Source organism: Balaenoptera acutorostrata, chromosome 2 (genome assembly GCF_949987535.1).
Source record: "Balaenoptera acutorostrata chromosome 2, mBalAcu1.1, whole genome shotgun sequence".
Lineage (NCBI taxonomy): Eukaryota > Metazoa > Chordata > Mammalia > Artiodactyla > Balaenopteridae > Balaenoptera > Balaenoptera acutorostrata.
In genome coordinates, this window is record NC_080065.1 from 34,877,069 (window position 1) to 34,896,830 (window position 19,762).

The following is a 19,762-nucleotide window of genomic DNA, read 5'->3' on the forward strand; positions in this document are numbered from 1 at the left end:
TAGCTGATCTCCAAGACCTTTCTACAAAAGTCAAGATGTCTTTGACTCTAAGTCCTTCTAATTCCACATTCTCGTCCCACCCTTATCTCACACCCTTTGTTTCCCCAAACTGAGCAGTAACCTCTGGCTTCAAAGAGATAGGTTATATGCAGTCTCAAACAGAAGCAATGATTATAAGGACCGAGGAACCTTACTCATTGAACAATATATGCCTTATTTTACTTGTCAAAACGAGCAGAGAAGCTGGAGTCATTTCCATTCTCATCATGGTACCATTTCATAGCTGCAGCAATGCATTTGTGGTCCTTTCCTCTAAGAGTTTCCTTCAAGGTAGACTTCCTAGGGTGGGTTAAAGGGCAGGATGAGAACTCAGTTACCCACACTCCAACCCCTGGTTCCTCTATATCCTTCTGGCTAAAGTATCTTAGATACTCGGTGTCAAAACATTTGTATGTTATTTTGCGTATTGAACTAAGGGTCATATGGTCTGGTTTTGTCCTGAATTTTCCACTAATGAGATGCATGACCTTGGTTTTAAGTCACTTCTCTTCTGTGGCCTGAGTTTCCACATTTATGAAATGAGACTTTTGGACCGGATGGTGTCTAAGTCCTCTTCCAGCTCTAAATGTCTAGCTCTGAGTTGGGGAAAGAGACAGGAATGGTGGCAGTTTGGGGAGAATGTCTTTGGATTTGGGGGCAAAGACTCACCATACAAGGATTTTTCCACCACTTAAACAGGCCTGACCAGCTGGGCCAGGACAGGACAAAGTCCCACCATAGTGCAGCACTGTGGTGGTATCTCCCGTGCCTGGTGGAAGCCTTGGCTTTTGGTGAGTATGTGAAGTATTAGTTAAATGGAGGATGGGGAGGCATATCAAGAAGTCTAAAATATGGTTCCTGCCCTCAGGGGGTTCACAATTGAGTTGAGAAACACAAGGGCAACATTCTGAGGCCAGGAGTCCAGAAGATGTAAAAACCATCTTAAATATCCATTGAGTTCAACAAACTGTGGAAGCTTATTCTGAGCTCATGATTAGGGGCACTTATTCGTGGGTGGATGGCACCATCCAGGAGGGGTTCAAGAATGTCCTACAGGCCTTGGCTGCTCCGTCGTTTCTGGAGTCACCCTTTATTTTCCAGAAGAGTCTGTTGTTCTCTTTTTAAAATATCACTTGATTTTGGTCTTTGGATGATACACATTCAGCTCTGTCTCCACAGAATGCATGCAGCTGGAAGGGTGGGTAGACTATGTATAAGGACGCACAAGAGGGAAAAGGAAGGTGATGTGGAGAAGAGCATTAACCAAAGTCTTGGGGTAAGAAAACACAAGATGTGTTCACAAGTCAACTGGTAAACCAGTTTGGCCATTAAGACTTTGGAAGAGGGGAAAAAAAAGAGTCAAAACCATGATTTGGAGTCCGATTGTAAGTGGCATGATGTAATCAAAAAAGAGACCAAGGATAAATCTAGGGCTGCTGTTTATTGTCTGTGTGCCTTTGAGCAAGTTATTTAATCTTTTTCAGTTTATACCTTCACATGGTAAAATGGGAGTAATAATACCAATTTCACAGGATTTTGTGAGAATTAATAGAAACAATCTATGAAAAGCTCTTGGCACAGTAAAATGAGCAATAAATGTTAATTTTCTAAATCCCAGGCTCTTCCTCTCTCCACAGTGATTTCTTCTCCTACAGGCACTGGGAAAGCAGCAATCAGACAAATTTGGTTTTGAGTTAGGCTTGGCCAGTTACAAAGGATTTCATCTTGGTCAAACCACTTAACTTCCCTGACTTCAGTTTCTTATCTACCAAATGAAATTTACCACACTTACCTTTCAGGATTATTGTAAAGTTTAGAAATGTATGATATGAAGCACACAACAGTACCTGTCAGTAGGAGAGAGGCAGTAGGTTTCAATAAATAATGGTGATAGGAGAAGGGAGGAAAAAGAGGAGTTGTGATCGTTGGGATTCTTGACCAAGGAGCCTGGACATCTATCTTGTCGGCAGTTGGGGTCTTTGAAGAATTTTTTTCCAGATAGAGTATTATAAGATGAAATGCAGAGAATCTTGACATGATGAGAATCGTACAAGAATGGCTAAAATGTGCAGAGGGCAAGGGTGAACACCCTGGAGGTACGGAGGTCCGCCTACTGAAGATAAAACCCAGGTCTCTCCATGCATGTGCTACATAATTATTTTATTACCAAATGAATTCTTTCTAGTGAAATTCATCCATTCTGAAAATATGAGAGAGACAGAGATAGAAATGGAGAGTGAGGAGGGGGAGAAGAAAGAGACCCAGAGAAAGAGAGAGAGGCGGGGAGAGAAATAGAAAGATACAAAGATACAGAGAGACAAGAGAGGGGAAGCTGTTTTCAAGGGTCTCTGGCTTTTTGTGTGAAGACGTCTGGCACACAGCTGTGCTGGCTGGATGCAGGTGGCTTAAGAGAATTGGCATCCAGGTATAAATTTGGCATCAACAGGCTTGAATTTTCAGCTGACATGTGGGCTATTTTAAATAAAACTGGGGAATTGGTGTGGAGGTGGTGAGAACACCTCCACCAAGATGTGCCTGATACCTGAGAACAGGACCTTCCCCGATGTCTTTGGATCACCTGCCGACCACGTCTCCCTCTTCCTGGTGCAGGAGGAGATATCCGGTCAGCAGCGTGCCCCCTGAGCAGGCATCCCACACTCCCTTTCTGACATTTCCTTTAGTTTCGTGTTCAATCTGCTTGCTCTTTGCTTAGAAGAGGGTGAGTTTGCTTTTGTGAGAAAGGTGTTTGGCTTAGCTTATGCTGAAAGCAGAATTGTCTTTAAGTTCAATTTATGTTTTTAATGTCATTTTTTTCTTTTTTTTAACTAATCATTCAATAACTAATGGGCATCAATGACCTACAAAAGTCAGTTTCTGTTGCCAGAGTTGTTACAGCCGTAAAGCCAGGTGCCCGGTGTGACTGGATTAGAGAAGGCAGCTGGTACCTGTGCCTACCCAAAGCCACCAGGAGGAATTGGGGGCGCTATGGAGCAGCACTTTGAAGGACTCTCAGATCCTGGGGGTAGGGCTTCCTGTGTCTAGCCTAAGTCAGGACTGCTGTGGGTCAGTAGACTTTGTGGGTGACAACTGAATAAAAATGTTAATCTGACCATCTCCCAAAGAACAATACCCTGTATTGTCCCCTATGAGTTCTTCTCAGCCCACCTTCCAGTTCTGAAAGATCCTGTTGTCCTGCTAAGATGTATGGAAATGGTTGACCTCCAAGATGCCACCCAGGGCCCCTTTTTTTCCTGGGTGTGGGAGTGCTTGCTCTAGTATACTGTCTCTTTCTTATTTTAAAGAACTTTTAATGAAATATCTCATACGTCAAAAGTATATATATATATATATATATATATATATATATATATATATATATATATATATATACTTTTATATATATGTGGTATTACTTTTATGTTTTTATATAATATATAAAAATAATATGAACAGTCATGGGTACCTAGCATCTATCTTAACAAGGAGAATATTATAGAGTACTATCAAAGGCCCCTGTGAGTCACACCTCATTCATATCCCTCTTCTAACCTTTCCCACGTAGTTTTGGCCCTTGTGTTACTTTTCTTAAGAGTTTGAATGTAGTCAGCCGTCCATATTGATCCGTGGTTGGTGGAGTCCGTGGATACAGAATCCGCAGATACCAAGGACCGACTGTACTCTGCCATTTTATATAAGGAACTTGAGCATCCGGAGATTTTGGTATCTGAGGGGGTCCTGCACCAAAACCACCCCTCAGATGCCAAGGGAAGAGGGACAATTGTATATATATATCCTTAAATAATATATAGTTTTTCTTGCTGTTGACTTTTATATAAATGGCATCAAACTGGATATGTTCCTGTGCAACTTGCATTTTTTGCATGAAATCTTGTGAGATTAAACCATGTTGATTCATTAAATATTCATTTATTCATTTCCTGTGTTACATAGTATCCCATTCCATAGATATACTATAATTCATTTATCCATTACCTGTTGATAGATTTTTGGGGTATTACTTGATATTATAAAAATAGCAAAGTTGGGTTTTTTTACAATTACAAATTCTGATGCTATGAATGTGTTATGCACGTCTCTTTGCACATGTGGAAAAGTTTCTCCAGATTTTGTAAGTTGGGGTGACATTGCCGCATCAAAAGGTATGAACATATTCTACTTCATTAAATATTTCTAAGTGTTTTGCAAAGAGGATGTACCGGTTTACACACCTAACATCAGAGTATGAGTCTCCATTGATCCCATCCTTGGTAATATTTTTTATTGCCCAACTTTTGTATTTGCCAGTCTCGTCAGTATAAAATGGCAGCTCCTTCTGGTTTTAACAGGCATTTCCTTGATTACTTATGAGATGAAATGTTTTTCATATTTTTTGCTCAGTGCTGCTTCCTCTTTTGTGTTGAATTCCTTGTGTGTTTCCGATACACCTCCATCCATTCAGCACAGCTCTGTATGTGGCTGCGTTAGCATAAAAAAGGGAGCAGCGAAGGCATGTGTTGACTGCGGTGTGCTGCTTTTCTCTGTGAAGGCCCCGAGGAATCAGGAAGTGGGAGCTATGGACCCCATTATATAACTGACACAGAAGTCAGCGAGGATGATGACGCATATGAAGACGACTTAGATTTGGATATTTCCTTTGAGGAGGTAACGAAAAGTACTGCTTTAAAACCTGGGTGTTTTTGTTTCCTTGCTGAACAAGGTGATTTAGTCAATGGACCACTAACATTTTACTTGAAACTTACTTAACTTGGCTCATTTGCTTTGGACACATTTATTTCCTCTGACTCTTAGGCACCAGGTGATCATAAATTAATAGTAACTAGGTACCAGCCATGCTGATGTTCTGTAGTCAGCTCTTGCCTGCTGACTTCACAATCTGGCAGAAACATATTTAGAGTCCCACTAAGTGAAATTTTATAAAGTCAGTTTTTATAAGGAAATGAACAATTCCTTGACAAGGTAAATGCATCTTTGTGATATTGTAATAATAATAAATCACATAATATCAGCTTTAGCACTGATTTTCTGAGTAGTATAAGAGAAGGTACTTAAAATCCTTGAGCCTCAAGTTCTTTATCCATAAACTGGAGTCAGAACTATTTGCCCTCTGTACATCCCAAGGTTTTGGTAAATATCAAAAGTGACTATATTTTCAAGTATTAGGCGTCAGCTATAAATAAGGCAATCTAATTACTGTGCTCTGTGTTAATCTTGAACTTCTTTTCCTTCTCTGTCTTTAGGTTAAACCGCTTCCTGCTATCAAAGAAGGGAATAAGAAATTTTGGGTGGAATCCAAGATGGCGCCCATATCGAACCCAATGACCATTTCTAGGCTTGTCCCCCCTACCCCAGCATCTCTCCCCATGACTGAGGTAGCTCCTCAGCCCACTCCAGTGGAGAGGAAAGGGAAGAATGGTGTGGCTATGATGCCAAGGCTTTTTGACGTGTCTTGTGATGAAACTCTCTGCTCTGCTGACAGCTTTTGTGTCAATGACTACAACTGGGGGGGCTCTCGATGCCACTGCAAGCTGGGCAAAGGTGGTGAGAGCTGCTCAGAAGGTAGGCCCTTGGGGGGTGGGGTGGGGAACATGGTGGTGTGTTGGCCCTACTGGGAGCCAGAGGGCAGTTTTGCATCCACACGTGGTTCCTTCAAGTCCTTTTTCTAAGATAAGCCCCTTCTCCCATGTTTTAGTCATTAAATTAGCTAGTTAGCTACACAGGGCAAATGTGAGGCGACTTCCATTGCTTCTAGTTAGATAGCAGCCCTATTCTTATATGTGCCAAACACGTAGTCCTTTTGGAGCAATTAATAAATCATCCTGATGGCATCTTGGGGGTGGGTTTACTTTTATCACACCTCTACTAAGAAAATGCAGCAGAAACATGTGCGTGAAGGTTAAGAAGGATAATAATTGAGCCAACTTATATTACACAGATGTACAGCTAGAAAGCAGGTGTCAGTGGCCTTAAAGCCATTGATTTCTCTTTAGGGTGGTAAGTAACAATCTCCAAAGATCCAGTTTCTCCCTAAGAATTTCAGAAGCTCAAAGTCCCCAGGAATGATAATCCTGGGGGTAAAGAGTAGAGTGAAGAAGATGGTAAGCTAGGTTTAACAGACTATCAGGGGTTTTTACTTAATGACATCCAGGCAATGGTGTGTACTGATTTTTTGCATTTGAAGTAAGGAAACAGCATTCTTTTATTCTGTCTTTTTCTCTTTTCAGATATGGTTATACAGTATCCTCAGTTCTTTGGCCACTCCTATGTAACCTTTGAACCTTTGAAGAACTCTTATCAGGCATTTCAAATTACTCTTGAATTTAGGGTAAGAAGGATTAATCCTTTGACGAGTGCTTACTGGACACCTTAACACAGCAGTGTGCTACATCAAAGGGAGGAGGAGAGGGGGAGAGGAAGCAGGGGGGTAAACCCATTCACAGGTTAGCGAGAACCATGGGCACACTTACACACTCAAGGGCGGCAGCAAAGGGAGGGTGTGTTCTGTATGTTACTGAACTATGGAAATGGTTGGCCTGAAGGTTCCCAGGAAGAATATTTGGGTCCCACACATGTTGCTCGTGTTGACTGAAAAAAAAATGCATAACCTAAAAGTTGAGAATTATGTTTTATTCAGCAAATTTGCTGAGGACTTAAGCCCGATAGCTCTGAGGGACTGTTCCCCGGGCTAAAGTCCTCAGCAAGTCCACCAAATAAAACATAATTCTCAACTTTTAGGTTGTGTGTTTTTTTTTTCGGTCAACACTCATAATAGTAACACTTCTCAGGCCAGGATTTCAGAAGGTATAAGTGCATTCTCCAGCCCAAAATTCCTTTTAAAGGAAGCCCAAACAACGTTCATTATTATGACTGTAACTGAACAGGTAGAAAAATGACTATATGCAACCCTGGCACACAGTGAGGGCCCAATAGATGCTCTCTGATCTGAATCAGCTGTGGATCAGAATTCATTGCCTTCAGCTTAAAGTGATTCTTTTGGGTATCTCAGATGACAGGAAAAGGTTTGGAGATATGGAAACAATTCCCCTTCAGGTCATGGTCAAAGTGTTGAGGGTCCAAAAGATGATCTGTCCCAGTCTAGGACAGACAACATGGGTGAAAACTAAACTAGTCCATGGGCTGTTTGTATTGTCATGTTCTCCTAATGGAAGGAAAGAAGCAAATTCGCATGGGAAATTTTAAAAAAAAGGAAAAACTAAAATGCTCTTTGGTGAGAATAGAATTTGATGAGCATGAGAGCAGCCCCTGTGTGACTGCGGTCTTTGTGCACATGGTTTCCCAGAACCTCTGCTGGTGGATCCATGAAGCCAAGTAAAGAGTGGGTCAGATATGGGACCACCTTCCTCTCACGTCACTGCAAAATTCCTCACGCACTGTTTATATCGCTGCCCTTTGTTTAGTGAAAGTGAACTGGGAAGTAATTGGAGTCCACATGCTCGTAAATAGGAACGCAGCGGAGATGCTCAAGTTTCGTATTCATGAGTGTTTCCAGGGGGCCCTTTATGGAAGAAGAGGTGCTCATTGTTCGTGTGCCTTTCGTTCCTATAATAACAGGCAGAGGCGGAGGATGGCTTACTGCTCTACTGCGGGGAGAATGAGCACGGGAGGGGGGATTTCATGTCCCTGGCTGTCATCCAGCGCTCACTCCAGTTCAGGTAACTCCTGCCAAAAACCCCTCAGATTTTTAATACTACCCTACGTTACGTTTTCCTTTTTATAGTGTGAACAAAATCTATACACAATGGATCCCTGTAAATAAAGGAACAGTGTGTATAAGATGAGCATGGGCCAGTTTACTAAATACTGGGGTATCAAGATTGCAGGGTTACCCCTCAGATTTGAGTTTGGAACCTTGTAATCATTTATTCATTCACCAGCAAATGTTTCTTGAGCTGCCACAGTGTACCAGGCACCGCTGCAGCGCCTGGGAATGCGGCAGTGAGCCAAAGCGATGGAGTCCCTTCTCTCCTGAGCTTTGGTCGATGCGATGGGAAGAAGGCTGGGACCTCCTCCTTGTCCCCTGCGGTAGATACGGCTGACAGCACGGAGCCCAGAGAGGAGCCCATAGCCTCCTAAGGGTTTCCAGAGGCTCAGACCCCATCCTCGTCTTTCCTCACGGCTGTGGTGGACTATTTGACTTACCTCCTCTGCCCTGATCATTTGTGTCCCAGCGCACCTTGGAAGCCACTTTTAGTTTATGTGTGGTTTTCTGCATGCAGAGTTCTGTGGACGTGTGAGTGTTTTAACCACCCTCATGGAGGTGCACACGGCACCTATTTGAGGACAACCAATGGGGATCAGCTGGGTGCTTCTCCGTGGCTCACTGGTTAAGATCCTGATGACACCATTCTCCTGCGGCCTGACCGTCAGCAGATGACTTAACCTCTCCGAGCCCATGTTTCCTCGCAGGACTACCGTGAGGATTAAATGCATTAAAACATAAGAGTACTTAGAGCAGTGCCTGACCCGTAGCCAAAGCGTTCAGTAAGCACCAACCATGATTGTCTTTTGACTATTTTAGCACAAAAATTACTTTTGGTTAAGAAGGATAAGACTGTCAAGCATCCCACGTGGGGTAGAAAATGCCCCCACCCCTGTCCCGGCATCCTTTGCTAAATGCGTTGATTGATGGGAGATTGAGGTCAGCCAGCAGGATCTGGGGCAGTGGCCCTGACCTTATGCGGATCTAACCCTTGGAGGATCTGACTGACTCCCGCTAGCCCTGCTGGTTATTTGCTGGTAGCAGCTCTCCATCTCTGCAACTCCTACTGCGTGATTCTGAGATCCCCCACTCTGGGTGAGCCTCTCCACCCCACTCCACTCCACTGAGGGTCAGGAGACAAAGGGAGGCCATGAGAAGTGGGCTGCAATTAGTGCACATCCTGATAAGGATGACACCCGCTATGCTTCCTTCCCCACCGGCAGCCTCAGAACCCATGCGGATGTGGCATGGTGGCGGGTTGGAGGTTGACTGGAAAAGGTCAGAATCCTACATGTCAGGCATAGTGACCAGAGGGCACCCCAGGCCATACGGAGGTTGGGAAAAAAAACAAGAATAATGCAACTGTCTGAGAATGCTCGTTCTCCACCCACATCCCCTCTGAGCTGGAGACTCCCATGGAAACCATCCCTGCACTCAGGCCCAGCTGAACACAGATGGCAGTGCTGGCCAGCTTGTCAAAAAGAGTGTGAAGACTTGGTTTCTTTTTTTTTTTTTTTTACATTTTATTAACATCACTGAGCCTGTCATTTGGGAGTTGTGGGAAGTCCCCAGAGAAATCCCCAGAAGCAGAATGACTCAAGCTCTAATTCTCTGCACCTTGAGTCCATGTTCAGCATCTGGTCATTGCTGAGAAGGAGAGGGAAGATCTTAGTTGCCCAGGATTCTCTAAGCTAAGCTGCAGAGAAAATTGGGTTAAAGGAGACCCCACATTGAAAGGTTCTATGGGCAGATTAAAGACAACCAGGCTGAGGTGGTCCCAGGGAAGGAGGCGTCTAGTTCTTCCGTGTGTAGATCTAAACAGCTCTTGATATTTGTAAACCTAACTCGGAACAGACTGGCTCTCAAAGAAGCCATTCCCCTGGAAGTGATGTCCATGGAGTCTGAAAACATAATGAACTGGTTGATCTAAGAATTGTCCTTTTCTTTTCTTCCCCCGCAGGTTTAACTGTGGAACTGGGGTTGCCATCATCGTAAGTGAGACCAAAATCAAACTAGGGGCCTGGCACACGGTTACGCTCTACAGAGATGGGCTGAATGGGCTGCTGCAGCTGAACAACGGCACCCCGGTGACAGGCCAGTCCCAGGTGAGTGCGAGCCTCACTCCCTGCCCCCCTGCCCAGCACGCACCACAAGCACCCTGGCAGGGTCCCACTGCAGAGAGCTGGCAGCCCTGGAAGATGGGCTGCTTTTCATGGCAAACCCATGCAACCTGGCTCGATGTGCCCCTGCCAGCCTTCCACTCTAGGTGGGCTTTCAGGGCACGTGTCCATCCCACATCTACCGAGGAGGAGGAGGACTTTGCCAGCATCCTGGCCCTGGGTGCACAGGGACGTGCAGTAAGCTCTGTGCCCGGGGACATGTTCTCTTTCTACAAGGACATCGATGCCAGGGGGTGGAGGAAGGCCCATATTGGAAGAATTGAAGCCATTATTAGTGCCAAACACAAAGCTTGCTTTTAAGGCAGAGGTGTTGCAATCCTGTGGCTTTAGAAAATCGTCCCGAAAGGTTCACTTGGTTCAATATTCAGGAGTAATCCATTCATCCACTTTTTGGGGCCATGATTATAGGAAGTGGCAAAGCAGCGTAACCGCTGGGCTACTCAGCAGATCACCTAGGTATTCACATATTTGTCACGCTCTGAGCAACTTTAGGACTGTGTTTAGAATAAACAGTTGGGATTAGCAACCTGCCAAGGAACCGAGCCTGTAATTCTAATCAGGCAGGTATCTGTATTCTCTGAGGAAAAAAGTAGCAAGAAAGCCTTTGTGTATATGTGTATAGCTTTCTCCTTGCCTGGGCTCTTCACTATTCTTTGCTGACAAGACATGTTATATTAAGGGTCATGACTTGCTGATAAAAAAAAAAAAAGAATAGAAAAAATAAATCTCATTCATTTGAATCCCAGTGGTTCCAAAAGAACAAAAGTCCAAATATAGTGAATGTGAATCCAGGAAGATCATTTATGCAGATATGCATATATTTCTAAGGAAGGGAAAGATGGGATAAATGCACTGCAGAATCACATAAATGCCAGAACAATAGGCCTACTATGGTTAAAATTAAATTTGATAGGAATAAAGAAACTTTGAACTTGGGTCCAAAGTACTAACATGAATACAGGTGGAGAAGCTGTAACAGAAGTAACACATGTGTAAATGTCTTATGGTTTAAAACAAGGAAATTCAATAAAGGTTAATAAATAGGGCCATGTGATAACAACAAGCTAAAGAAATTATAGGCTGCATTAATAGAGGCATAGCATCTAGGAAAATGGAGGTGATAATCCTATTCTATTCTGGTGCCTATGTGTGTAGTTTGCAGTGCTCTAACAGGGACTCTAATCCTCGAAGAGTATTGCCTTCAGAGTATATGATTTTAATGCATGTAAGCATTGATTACAAAAAGCATATAATTTTGTGGATACTCAGGGCAACATCTGCCTGTCTACTACCAGGACTTGCTAAGCAAGTTGTATAAGCAGGACCACAGATGTGGAATGTTTGAGAAAACTGTCTCAAGAGATAGTGACTCTGTCTTAAGTCAGGGTTCCCCCAAAACAGACCTGAGATGAGGAGTCTTATGCAAATGATGCACTAAGAAAGGGATCCCATAGGAAACCTGTAAGAGAGGGGATTAAGATGAGCGGGGGAGGGGCAGAAGTCAGTAAGAGTGAGATCTCAGGCAAAGTTCATCAGGGTCTGGCTTTAGCCTGATTCCACAGGGGAGCTCTGGAGTGTAAGTAGAACCACGGAGTGATGCCAACCCAAAGCAAGGGAATTGGACTTTCACACTTAAGCACCCATTAAAACTTGTTAAGGGCTGTGCCAGGGGAATGCAAACTCCAGGATACCACCAGTTCTCTGCATAGGCAGGCAAAGCAGCCTCCAGAGGCCCAAAGGCAACCCTCATTAGAGGAAGGTAAAGGCTAGGCTCAAAGACTATTGCCTGGGATGTTGTGAAGGGAGCTTCAGAGGAGCTACCCACCCCTATGATGCACTTAATGTTCCAAAAAAGGAGAAAAGGATTTAGCTGTCGGGCTCCTGCTGTGGTCCTGGATCAGGGAATAGGGCCAGAAGTGTGAGGAAGGGATCCAGAAGAAGTAAATCCTGAGGATCTTGGTGAAATAAGCCAACGGGGCACTCAATTCGTCTAACGAAAGCTATATGCCAGTGGCTGGCAAATAACTAATCCTTAAAATCCACTGTAAATACTTTAAAGCTGCCAAGCTCATATTTAATATACTATTTACAAATGATTCTTATCTATTCATTAGAAAAGATAAAGCAATGATTAGATGTTTTACTTATTGATAACAAAAGTATAAAGGATAAAGATTACATTTCAGTGACTTACATTCTAGGCATTTTATAACTACCTTTTCCCAACCTCCATCTATACCCTTTAGTCCAAGCAAATGAGATATTTCTACAATAAAAATAACAAATAACCAAGAGCACCTTAATTCTGTCCCACCTAATGTTCAGCTCTGTATTTTGTAACCTCAAAATCTACAATCCAGATTGTGGTTTAGTCTAAGATTGGAAATGTTCCTACTTAGCTGTAATAACACTTTAAAAAAATTGTATCCATGAGCAAATTTCAAAATATTTTGCAACTCAGTCTTGGCAATTTCCCTCTCCCTCACAAATGCCTCTTGCAGGATATAGTATAAAGGTGACTAGGACAGTAAAAGGGTAAACATTAGCCCACGTATACACAAAATTAGTATTATCACCTTTTGAGACACAGAATAGCCCTATGACCCATCCAAGATACACAGTAAATTGGTGTCAGGACTGGAAAGAGAAAATTTTTTTTGCATGCCCATCATGGTCCACTGCCTGTTGGGTTGCTCTTGGCTCTAACCCACCTTCCCTTACCTTCTAGGTTCCAAAATCATCCCTTCTTGAAAGACAGCCCTCTGAGAATCTCTCTTGAGTTTTCTATGGTAACCGTGGGTTTAATTTTCCAGTAGGACAATGACTTAAGTACAGATGGAAGAAAACACTGGCGCTATAAATTGCATCTTAACCATGTCCCTCATGAAAATCTGTTGTGTTTTAGCTTTTGACTTTGTGTAGTAAGTTACTGTTTCCATCTTTCTTAAAGGGCCAGTACAGTAAAATTACCTTCCGGACGCCTCTCTATCTTGGTGGGGCTCCCCGTGCTTACTGGTTGGTGAGAGCAACGGGGACAAACCAAGGCTTTCAAGGCTGTGTACAGTCACTCACTGTTAATGGGAAGAGAATGGACTTGAGGCCCTGGCCGCTGGGGAAGGCACTCAGCGGGGCTGATGTGGGTAAGTGGTTGCCCAGTGGGTGGGATGCTCTCATGGGACTGACTTTCTGCTTTGGGCCAGGGTGGGGAGAAGCTTCATGGGCTACAACCCTAGGCAGATGGTTAATGCAGAGCTTTAGGAGGGAGGTGGGCCTGAGGGGTGAGGTTGGTGCTCTGAAGACATGATGACCTTGAATCTGAACACTCGGACGTGGTAAATAAGACCAAGGGTGCACCAAACCCTTGGTTGTGTCCTGCTGCCATCTTGGCCCTCTTCATGAAACGTAGCCTGGTCTCATCTGACAAGGCAACAGCAGTTCAGCCCTTTCACCCTTCCTCACCCAGTCCAGTGGAAGAACCAACACAATAATGTAGAAAGATCTTTCGTGTACTCTTTGCTTCTAAAAGAAATGGCCACATTCCAATCCTTGACCACCGTGCCAAACACGTTCTTGACGCCCTCTCATTTACTCCTCATACTGACTCGAGGAGGTAGAAATTATTATTATACTTATTTTACACATGAAGACACTGGGACTTATAAAAGTTAAAGAACTTCTCCAAAATAGGGCAGAACTAGGATTATCCTTTTTTTCTATTTTCCTTTTTTTAAATTAAGATTATTTTTTGAGTAGTTTAAGGTTCACAGCAAAATTGAGGAGAAGGTACAGAGATTTCCCATATGCCCTCTGGTCCCACACACTCGTAGCCCCCCACCCCCCAATTATCAACATCCCCGATTGGAGTGGTATATTTGTTACAATTGATGAACCTGTTGACACATCATAATTGCCCCAAATCCATAGTTTACATTATGGTTCACTTATAGTGTTTTATGTTCTATGGGTTTGGACAAATGTATAATAACATATATCCATCGTTATGGTATCATACAGAGTATTTTCACTGCCTTAAAATTCCTCTGTGCTCTGCTTATTCATCTCCTCCCCCCATCTCCAACCCCTGGCAACCACTGATCTTTTTATATTCTTTATAGTTTTGCCTTTTCCAGAATGTCATATAGTTGTAATCATACATTATGTAGCCTTAATAGATTGGCTTCTTTCAGTTAGTAATATGAATCTAAGTTCCCTCCAGGTCTTTTCACGGCTTGATAGCTCATTTTTTTTTAGCACTGAATAATATTCCATTGTCTGGATGGACCACAATTTATCTGTTCACCTACTGAAGGACATCTTGGCTGCTTCCAAGCTTTGGTAATTATCAATAAAGCTGCTATAAACATCCAGGTTTTTGGGTGGACATAAGTTTTCAGCTCTTTTGGGTAAACACCCAGGAGCGTGATTGCTTGATCATGTGATAAGAGTATGTTTAGTTTTGTAAGAAACCACCAAACTGTGGACTGTATCATTTTGCATTCCCGCCGTGAATGTATGAGAGTTCCTTTTGCTCCACAGTCTTGTTAGCGTTTGATGTTGTCAGTGTTCCATATTCTGGCCATTCTGATAGGTGCATAGTGGCATCTTGTTGTTGTAATTTGCATTTCCCTGATGACATATGATATGGAGCATCTTCTCACATGTTTATTTGCCATCTGTATATCTTCTTTGGTGAGGTATCTGTTAAGATCTTTGGCTCATTTTCAATTGAGTTGTTTGTTTTCTTATTATTGAGTTTTAAGAGTTCTTTATTTATTTTGGATAACAATCCTTTATCAGATGTGTCTTCTGAAAATGTTTTCTTATCTGTGGCTTGTTTTCTCATCCTCTTGACATTGTGTTTCACAGAGCAGAAGTTTTTAATTTTTTTTTTTTAACATTTATTTATTTATTTATTTATGGCTGTGTTGGGTCTTCATTTCTGTGTGAGGGCTTTCTCTAGTTGCGGCAAGCGGGGGCCACTCTTCATCGCAGTGCGCGGGCCTCTCACTGTCGCGGCCTCTCTTGTTGTGGAGCACAGGCTCCAGGCGCGCAGGCTCAGCAATTGTGGCTCATGGACCTAGTCGCTCCACGGCATGTGGGATCTTCCCAGACCAGGGCTCGAACCCGTGTCCCCTGCATTGGCAGGCAGACTCTCAACCACTGCACCACCAGGGAAGCCCAGAAGTTTTTAATTTTAATGAAGTTCAGCTTATCGATTATTTCTTTCATGGATCCTGTCTTTGGTGTTATACCTAAAAAATCATTGCCTTACCCAAGGTCATCTAGGTTTTCACCTATGTTATCTTCTATGAGTTTTATAGTTTCATGTTTACATTTAGGTCTGTGATCCATTTTGAGTTAATTTCTGTGAAGGGTGTAAGGTCTGTGTCTAGATTCATTTTTTTTTTGTATGTGGAAGCCCAGTTGTTCCAGCACCATTTGTTGAAAAGACTAGGATTGGTTTTAAAGAAATAAGGACATTTATTCCATCACTGAAGGCAGCAGATAGATAATTCTAAGGTTGGTTAATTCAATGACTGTTTTAGTCAACTAGGGCCACCATAACAAAATACCACAGACTGGGTGGTTTAAACAACAGATATTTATTTTCTCACAGTTCTGGAGGTTGGAAATCCAAGGTCAAGGTGTTGTCATGTTTGGTTTCTCCTGAAGCCTCTCTCCTTGGCTTGCAAATGGCCACCTTCTCACTGTGCCCTCACATGGCCTTTTGTCTGTGCTTGAATCCTGTGTCTCTCCCTTTTCTTATAAGGACACCAGTCAGATTGGATTAGGACCACTCACATGACCTCATTTAACTTTCATTACCTCTTTAAATGCCCTGTCTCCAAATACAGTCACATTGGGAGTTAGGGCTTCAACCTATGAATTTTGGGAGGACACAGTTCAGTCCCTAACAGTGACTCAATGATGTTAGAACTCTGGGTCGGTATCTCAGTGGTTCTCTTGTTTTTCACTCATAATCCCAAGATGGTGCCACAACTCTGAGCATCACATCCTCATGTGACATTGTTATTGCAAGAAATGGCAAGTTCCTTTCTTGGGTCTCTTTGTTCTCCATCTTCAAGATGACATTTTGAAAGAATGCATGGTGAATACCACGTGCGCACGATCTAGCTTCTACCATTCACATTTGGCTGCATTTGCTTTACCACATATGATCCTATTCCTCCCTCTCTCCATTCCTGAGTCAGAGCTAGGATTCGATCTTCATGACTCCAAGTACAGTTTGTTTGTTTTGTTTCTCTGTTTTGTAGCTAATATTAGTTGAGCACCTACTACATGTAGCCACCATTCGGAACTACTTTAATCTTCTCGAGATTCCTACAAAGTAGGTGCTATGATTAGTGTTCGTGTTTACAGATGAGAGCTGGTGGTTCAGAACAGTTAAGTAACTTGCCTAAGGTCACACAGCTAGTAGGTGGTAAAGCTGGTAAATGGTGACCTCAGCAATTCTGGCACCAGTGCCTGCCCTCTTAACCACATCTGCCACATCAGAGGCTCCCAAATTGGTTTCAAATTGCTTCCTTCTACTTTTCTCACTCCTAAAGGTGACACCATTGTTAAAACTACAAAAGATGGAGTTTACTTGAAAGGAAAACATTACTCTCCACCTGTTATTCCCTATGTTACTTTTTCCCTCAATTGATCACTTGGTCAAAGCAAACAATCAACAGTAGTGACTAAAGCTATTACAAAGGCTCCCGCTGTGGTTAGGTGAGAACCAGCAGGCCCACGAGAAGTCTCCTGTGGTGTTGAAGAGTCTGGACTCTGAAGGCAGATTGCCTGGATTTGGCAGGTCAGTTAACCTCTTTGACACTCAATATCCCCATCTATAAATAGTAACTGCCTCATAAGATTATTTTGTCCTGATGAGTCATGGTGCATATAGAGTACTTAGAATAAAGCCTTGCACATAGCAAATATGTTGTAAATGTTTCCTGTTGTTGATATTATTATTAATATTCTGACTCTACCAATCCACAGGGTATAAGTTGTTTCTTCTCTCTTCATTGAACTAACAGGGAAACAGCCTTGAAGGACAGATCTGGCAGTCTTGTAATCTCTGACAGGTAGTTAAGAAGTTGTAAAATTGAGTAAGGACAAATTTCTGACAGCGTTTTAAATTCTCACCCGGTACAATACTAACCTCTCCATCGAGCACATGAACCCAGAGGACCCACCTTGCTGGCTCTGGGCTCCCTGGGGGCAGCTATTGGATTATTCCATTGCTCTCTGTCAACCTTAGTGGCAGGCATTGGTCACATGGCCTTTTTTTTCCATTTCTTCCCATTTTCCCCCCTGGGGTACAAGAACAGGGCTGGCTAGCCTTCCTCACCTCCATATTTGCTTTCCTTTGAGTAAGTCCTCTTGAAGTCCAAGTTCCTATAACTTAAATGCAGTCTCACCATGGGGGAGACGGGACTCTTGGAAGCAGCGGTGAAGTTCCCGTGGAGATGCAGGCTTCCAGAAGAGAGTGAGGACAGTTGCAAGTCATGGCTCCTCCCTCTGATCTCTAACTTGGCCTTGCCGGCTTCAACCACAGTTTTTTCTCTGTCCCACCTCCCCAAACCCAAGAAACCTGTTTCCAAGGGGCCTTTCATTACTTGACCCCTCCCACCTCATCTCCTTCATTAAATTATTTCCAGCTATTGGATTCTCTGTGAACTCACATTCTAGAATAGTGAGCAATCTCAGCAAAATTTTGTATTCTCTGGCCCAGACGTTTCTTTTATTATTTCCACCTAAGCCACCACCACTCATTTTTTCCAATCCCATCTTGGATCCCCGCCCTGCAGTGTCACAGAGCCAACTTCCCAAGTTATTCGAGACTCATGAGGTCTGCAGGGGCCACGGGTCTCACTGTGGCTTATCACTCTCTTACTCTTTCTTCCACTTGGTAAATACTTATTTAAGCTCCTGTGCTGGTCACAGCACTGGGTGCTTAAGATAAAGCAATAAACAAGACAGGATCTCAGCTCATCCCTCCTGTTGTAACTCTCCCTAGGATAGATCAAATAAACATCACACAAATAAATGTAAAATTACAATTTGGAGTGTTACAAAGGGGAAGTGCAATCCTAATGTATAATAGGGAGATTTATGGGCTGGGGGTCAGGAAAAGCATTTCTGAGGCTGTAATGTGAAGTTGATATCTGAAGCAAGAGTAGGAGTTAAAAAGCAGAGATGAGAGGGAAGTGCATTCCAGGCAGAGGAAACGGCCTGTCCCAGTGGGAGTATGAGGGGAGGTGGGTCTCATGATTTTGCCTGTGTTTTGGAAAGGTCTCTCTGACTATAGACAGCGTATTGGAAAGGGTCTTCACGGGGGACATGTAGACCAGCTGGGAGGCTGTGCAGTAGTTCAGATCAGAGGTGATGGTTGTTTGATCCAGGGTGGTAGTGGTGACACACTTGACAGATCTTTAGGAGGGGAAGTAGACAAGCCTCACTGTTGTGCTGCATTGGGGGACGAGGGGCAGGGAGACTGCTCACTGCCTATGGTCTCCTTAGTGTATTCCACTCCGCCTTCTCTTCCCTCCTTGGGAGCCTGATCTCTCTCCTGCCCCTCACTTCATCATCTTGCATAAACTTACGTAACGGCTGGTGTATAGAAAGTATCAGTGTCAATAAAAGTTATTTTATATATTGATGATGCGGTCCTGCCAGCGCCCTGTACACATGATCTGGCACCTCCTTCCTCCTACTCTCAGAGTTGAGAGTTCTCCTTTCTCAAACTAACCTTTTCATCTACACTCTGCACCCATCCTTCCCTATGTTCCTGGGACCTTGCTGCCGAGGTTGTCACTTCTCAATAACCCAAGGCTTCTTAAGCTTTCGTATGCCATGGACCCCTTTGGCAGTCTGGTGAAGTCTATGGACCTCTTCTCAGAAGGATGTTTTCAAATGCAGATAATAAATATACATGATAGGGAAAAATTATATTGAAATAAAGCTATATAATAAAGTTCTGTTACTATAGTAATGTATATGCTTCTTTATAAAGCATTAAAGAACAGGATTCTTCAATGGTGGGTACAATAACGACCATGCTGTCAAAGGAGTGATGAGAATAAATGATGTTTTGAGATACCCGTAACAAATGGAAAGTGATTTACCCCATTCTTAGGTCCACTGGGCACAATTCACAAGAACTGCTAATACTGGAGATTGGTTACCTCCATTAATAAGTAAGGGAAATACTCAAGTCCGGTTAGAGATCATGGAAAATAAAGATAAAAGTTTTTCCCCATCAAAGTTCATGGACGCCTCGCTCTAGCTTATTCACACCCACTCAGGTCCTCTCCAGCTTCAACCAGTGCCATGTTTGCGTGACCCTGGACCCTTCTGATTCGGGAACCCTGCGGACTTCTCTCCTCTCTTTCAAAACCTGAGTCCAGCAACCCTCCAGCCCCCCTGTCTGAACTTCCTGTGATGGGGTTCTGCCTTCCACTGCAAGCAAAGCTGCTCTCCTGAAGCTGTGAGTGGTTCTCTCTTTGCAAACCCCTCCTGGACCTCTCAGCGATATTAACTTGACTTCTCTCTTGGTTTTTGCTTCCCCTGAGCTTCTGGGAACCCACCTCGTCTGGGTCCTCTGTGTCCTTCATCTGTTCCCCCTTTGTCTTCTCTGCCAGCTCCTCACCCTCCTTTGGTGCCCTGGGATTTCCAGGGGCCCTTCCATCCTGTCCTCTCTCAAGGAGCGCATACGTTCTTGGTATCAGGGTCACCCCTACCTTGCCGCTGCCCCTCCAGCCCTCACCTGTGTGCAGGAAGGGCTCAGCAGCAGATA

At 43.5% G+C, this 19,762-nt stretch overlaps 1 protein-coding gene across 1 annotated transcript in view; it reads left to right on the forward strand.

Moving 5' to 3' along the window:
• EGFLAM (EGF like, fibronectin type III and laminin G domains) overlaps positions 1-19,762 on the forward strand; it is a 169,227-nt gene that overhangs the window by 114,302 nt on the left and 35,163 nt on the right. The window contains exons 8-13 of the mRNA XM_007192187.3: positions 4,586-4,701; positions 5,298-5,616; positions 6,282-6,382; positions 7,630-7,730; positions 9,738-9,882; positions 12,908-13,097. Coding sequence (XP_007192249.2) covers positions 4,586-4,701; positions 5,298-5,616; positions 6,282-6,382; positions 7,630-7,730; positions 9,738-9,882; positions 12,908-13,097 — 972 coding nt within the window. The remainder of the gene's footprint in view (positions 1-4,585; positions 4,702-5,297; positions 5,617-6,281; positions 6,383-7,629; positions 7,731-9,737; positions 9,883-12,907; positions 13,098-19,762) is intronic.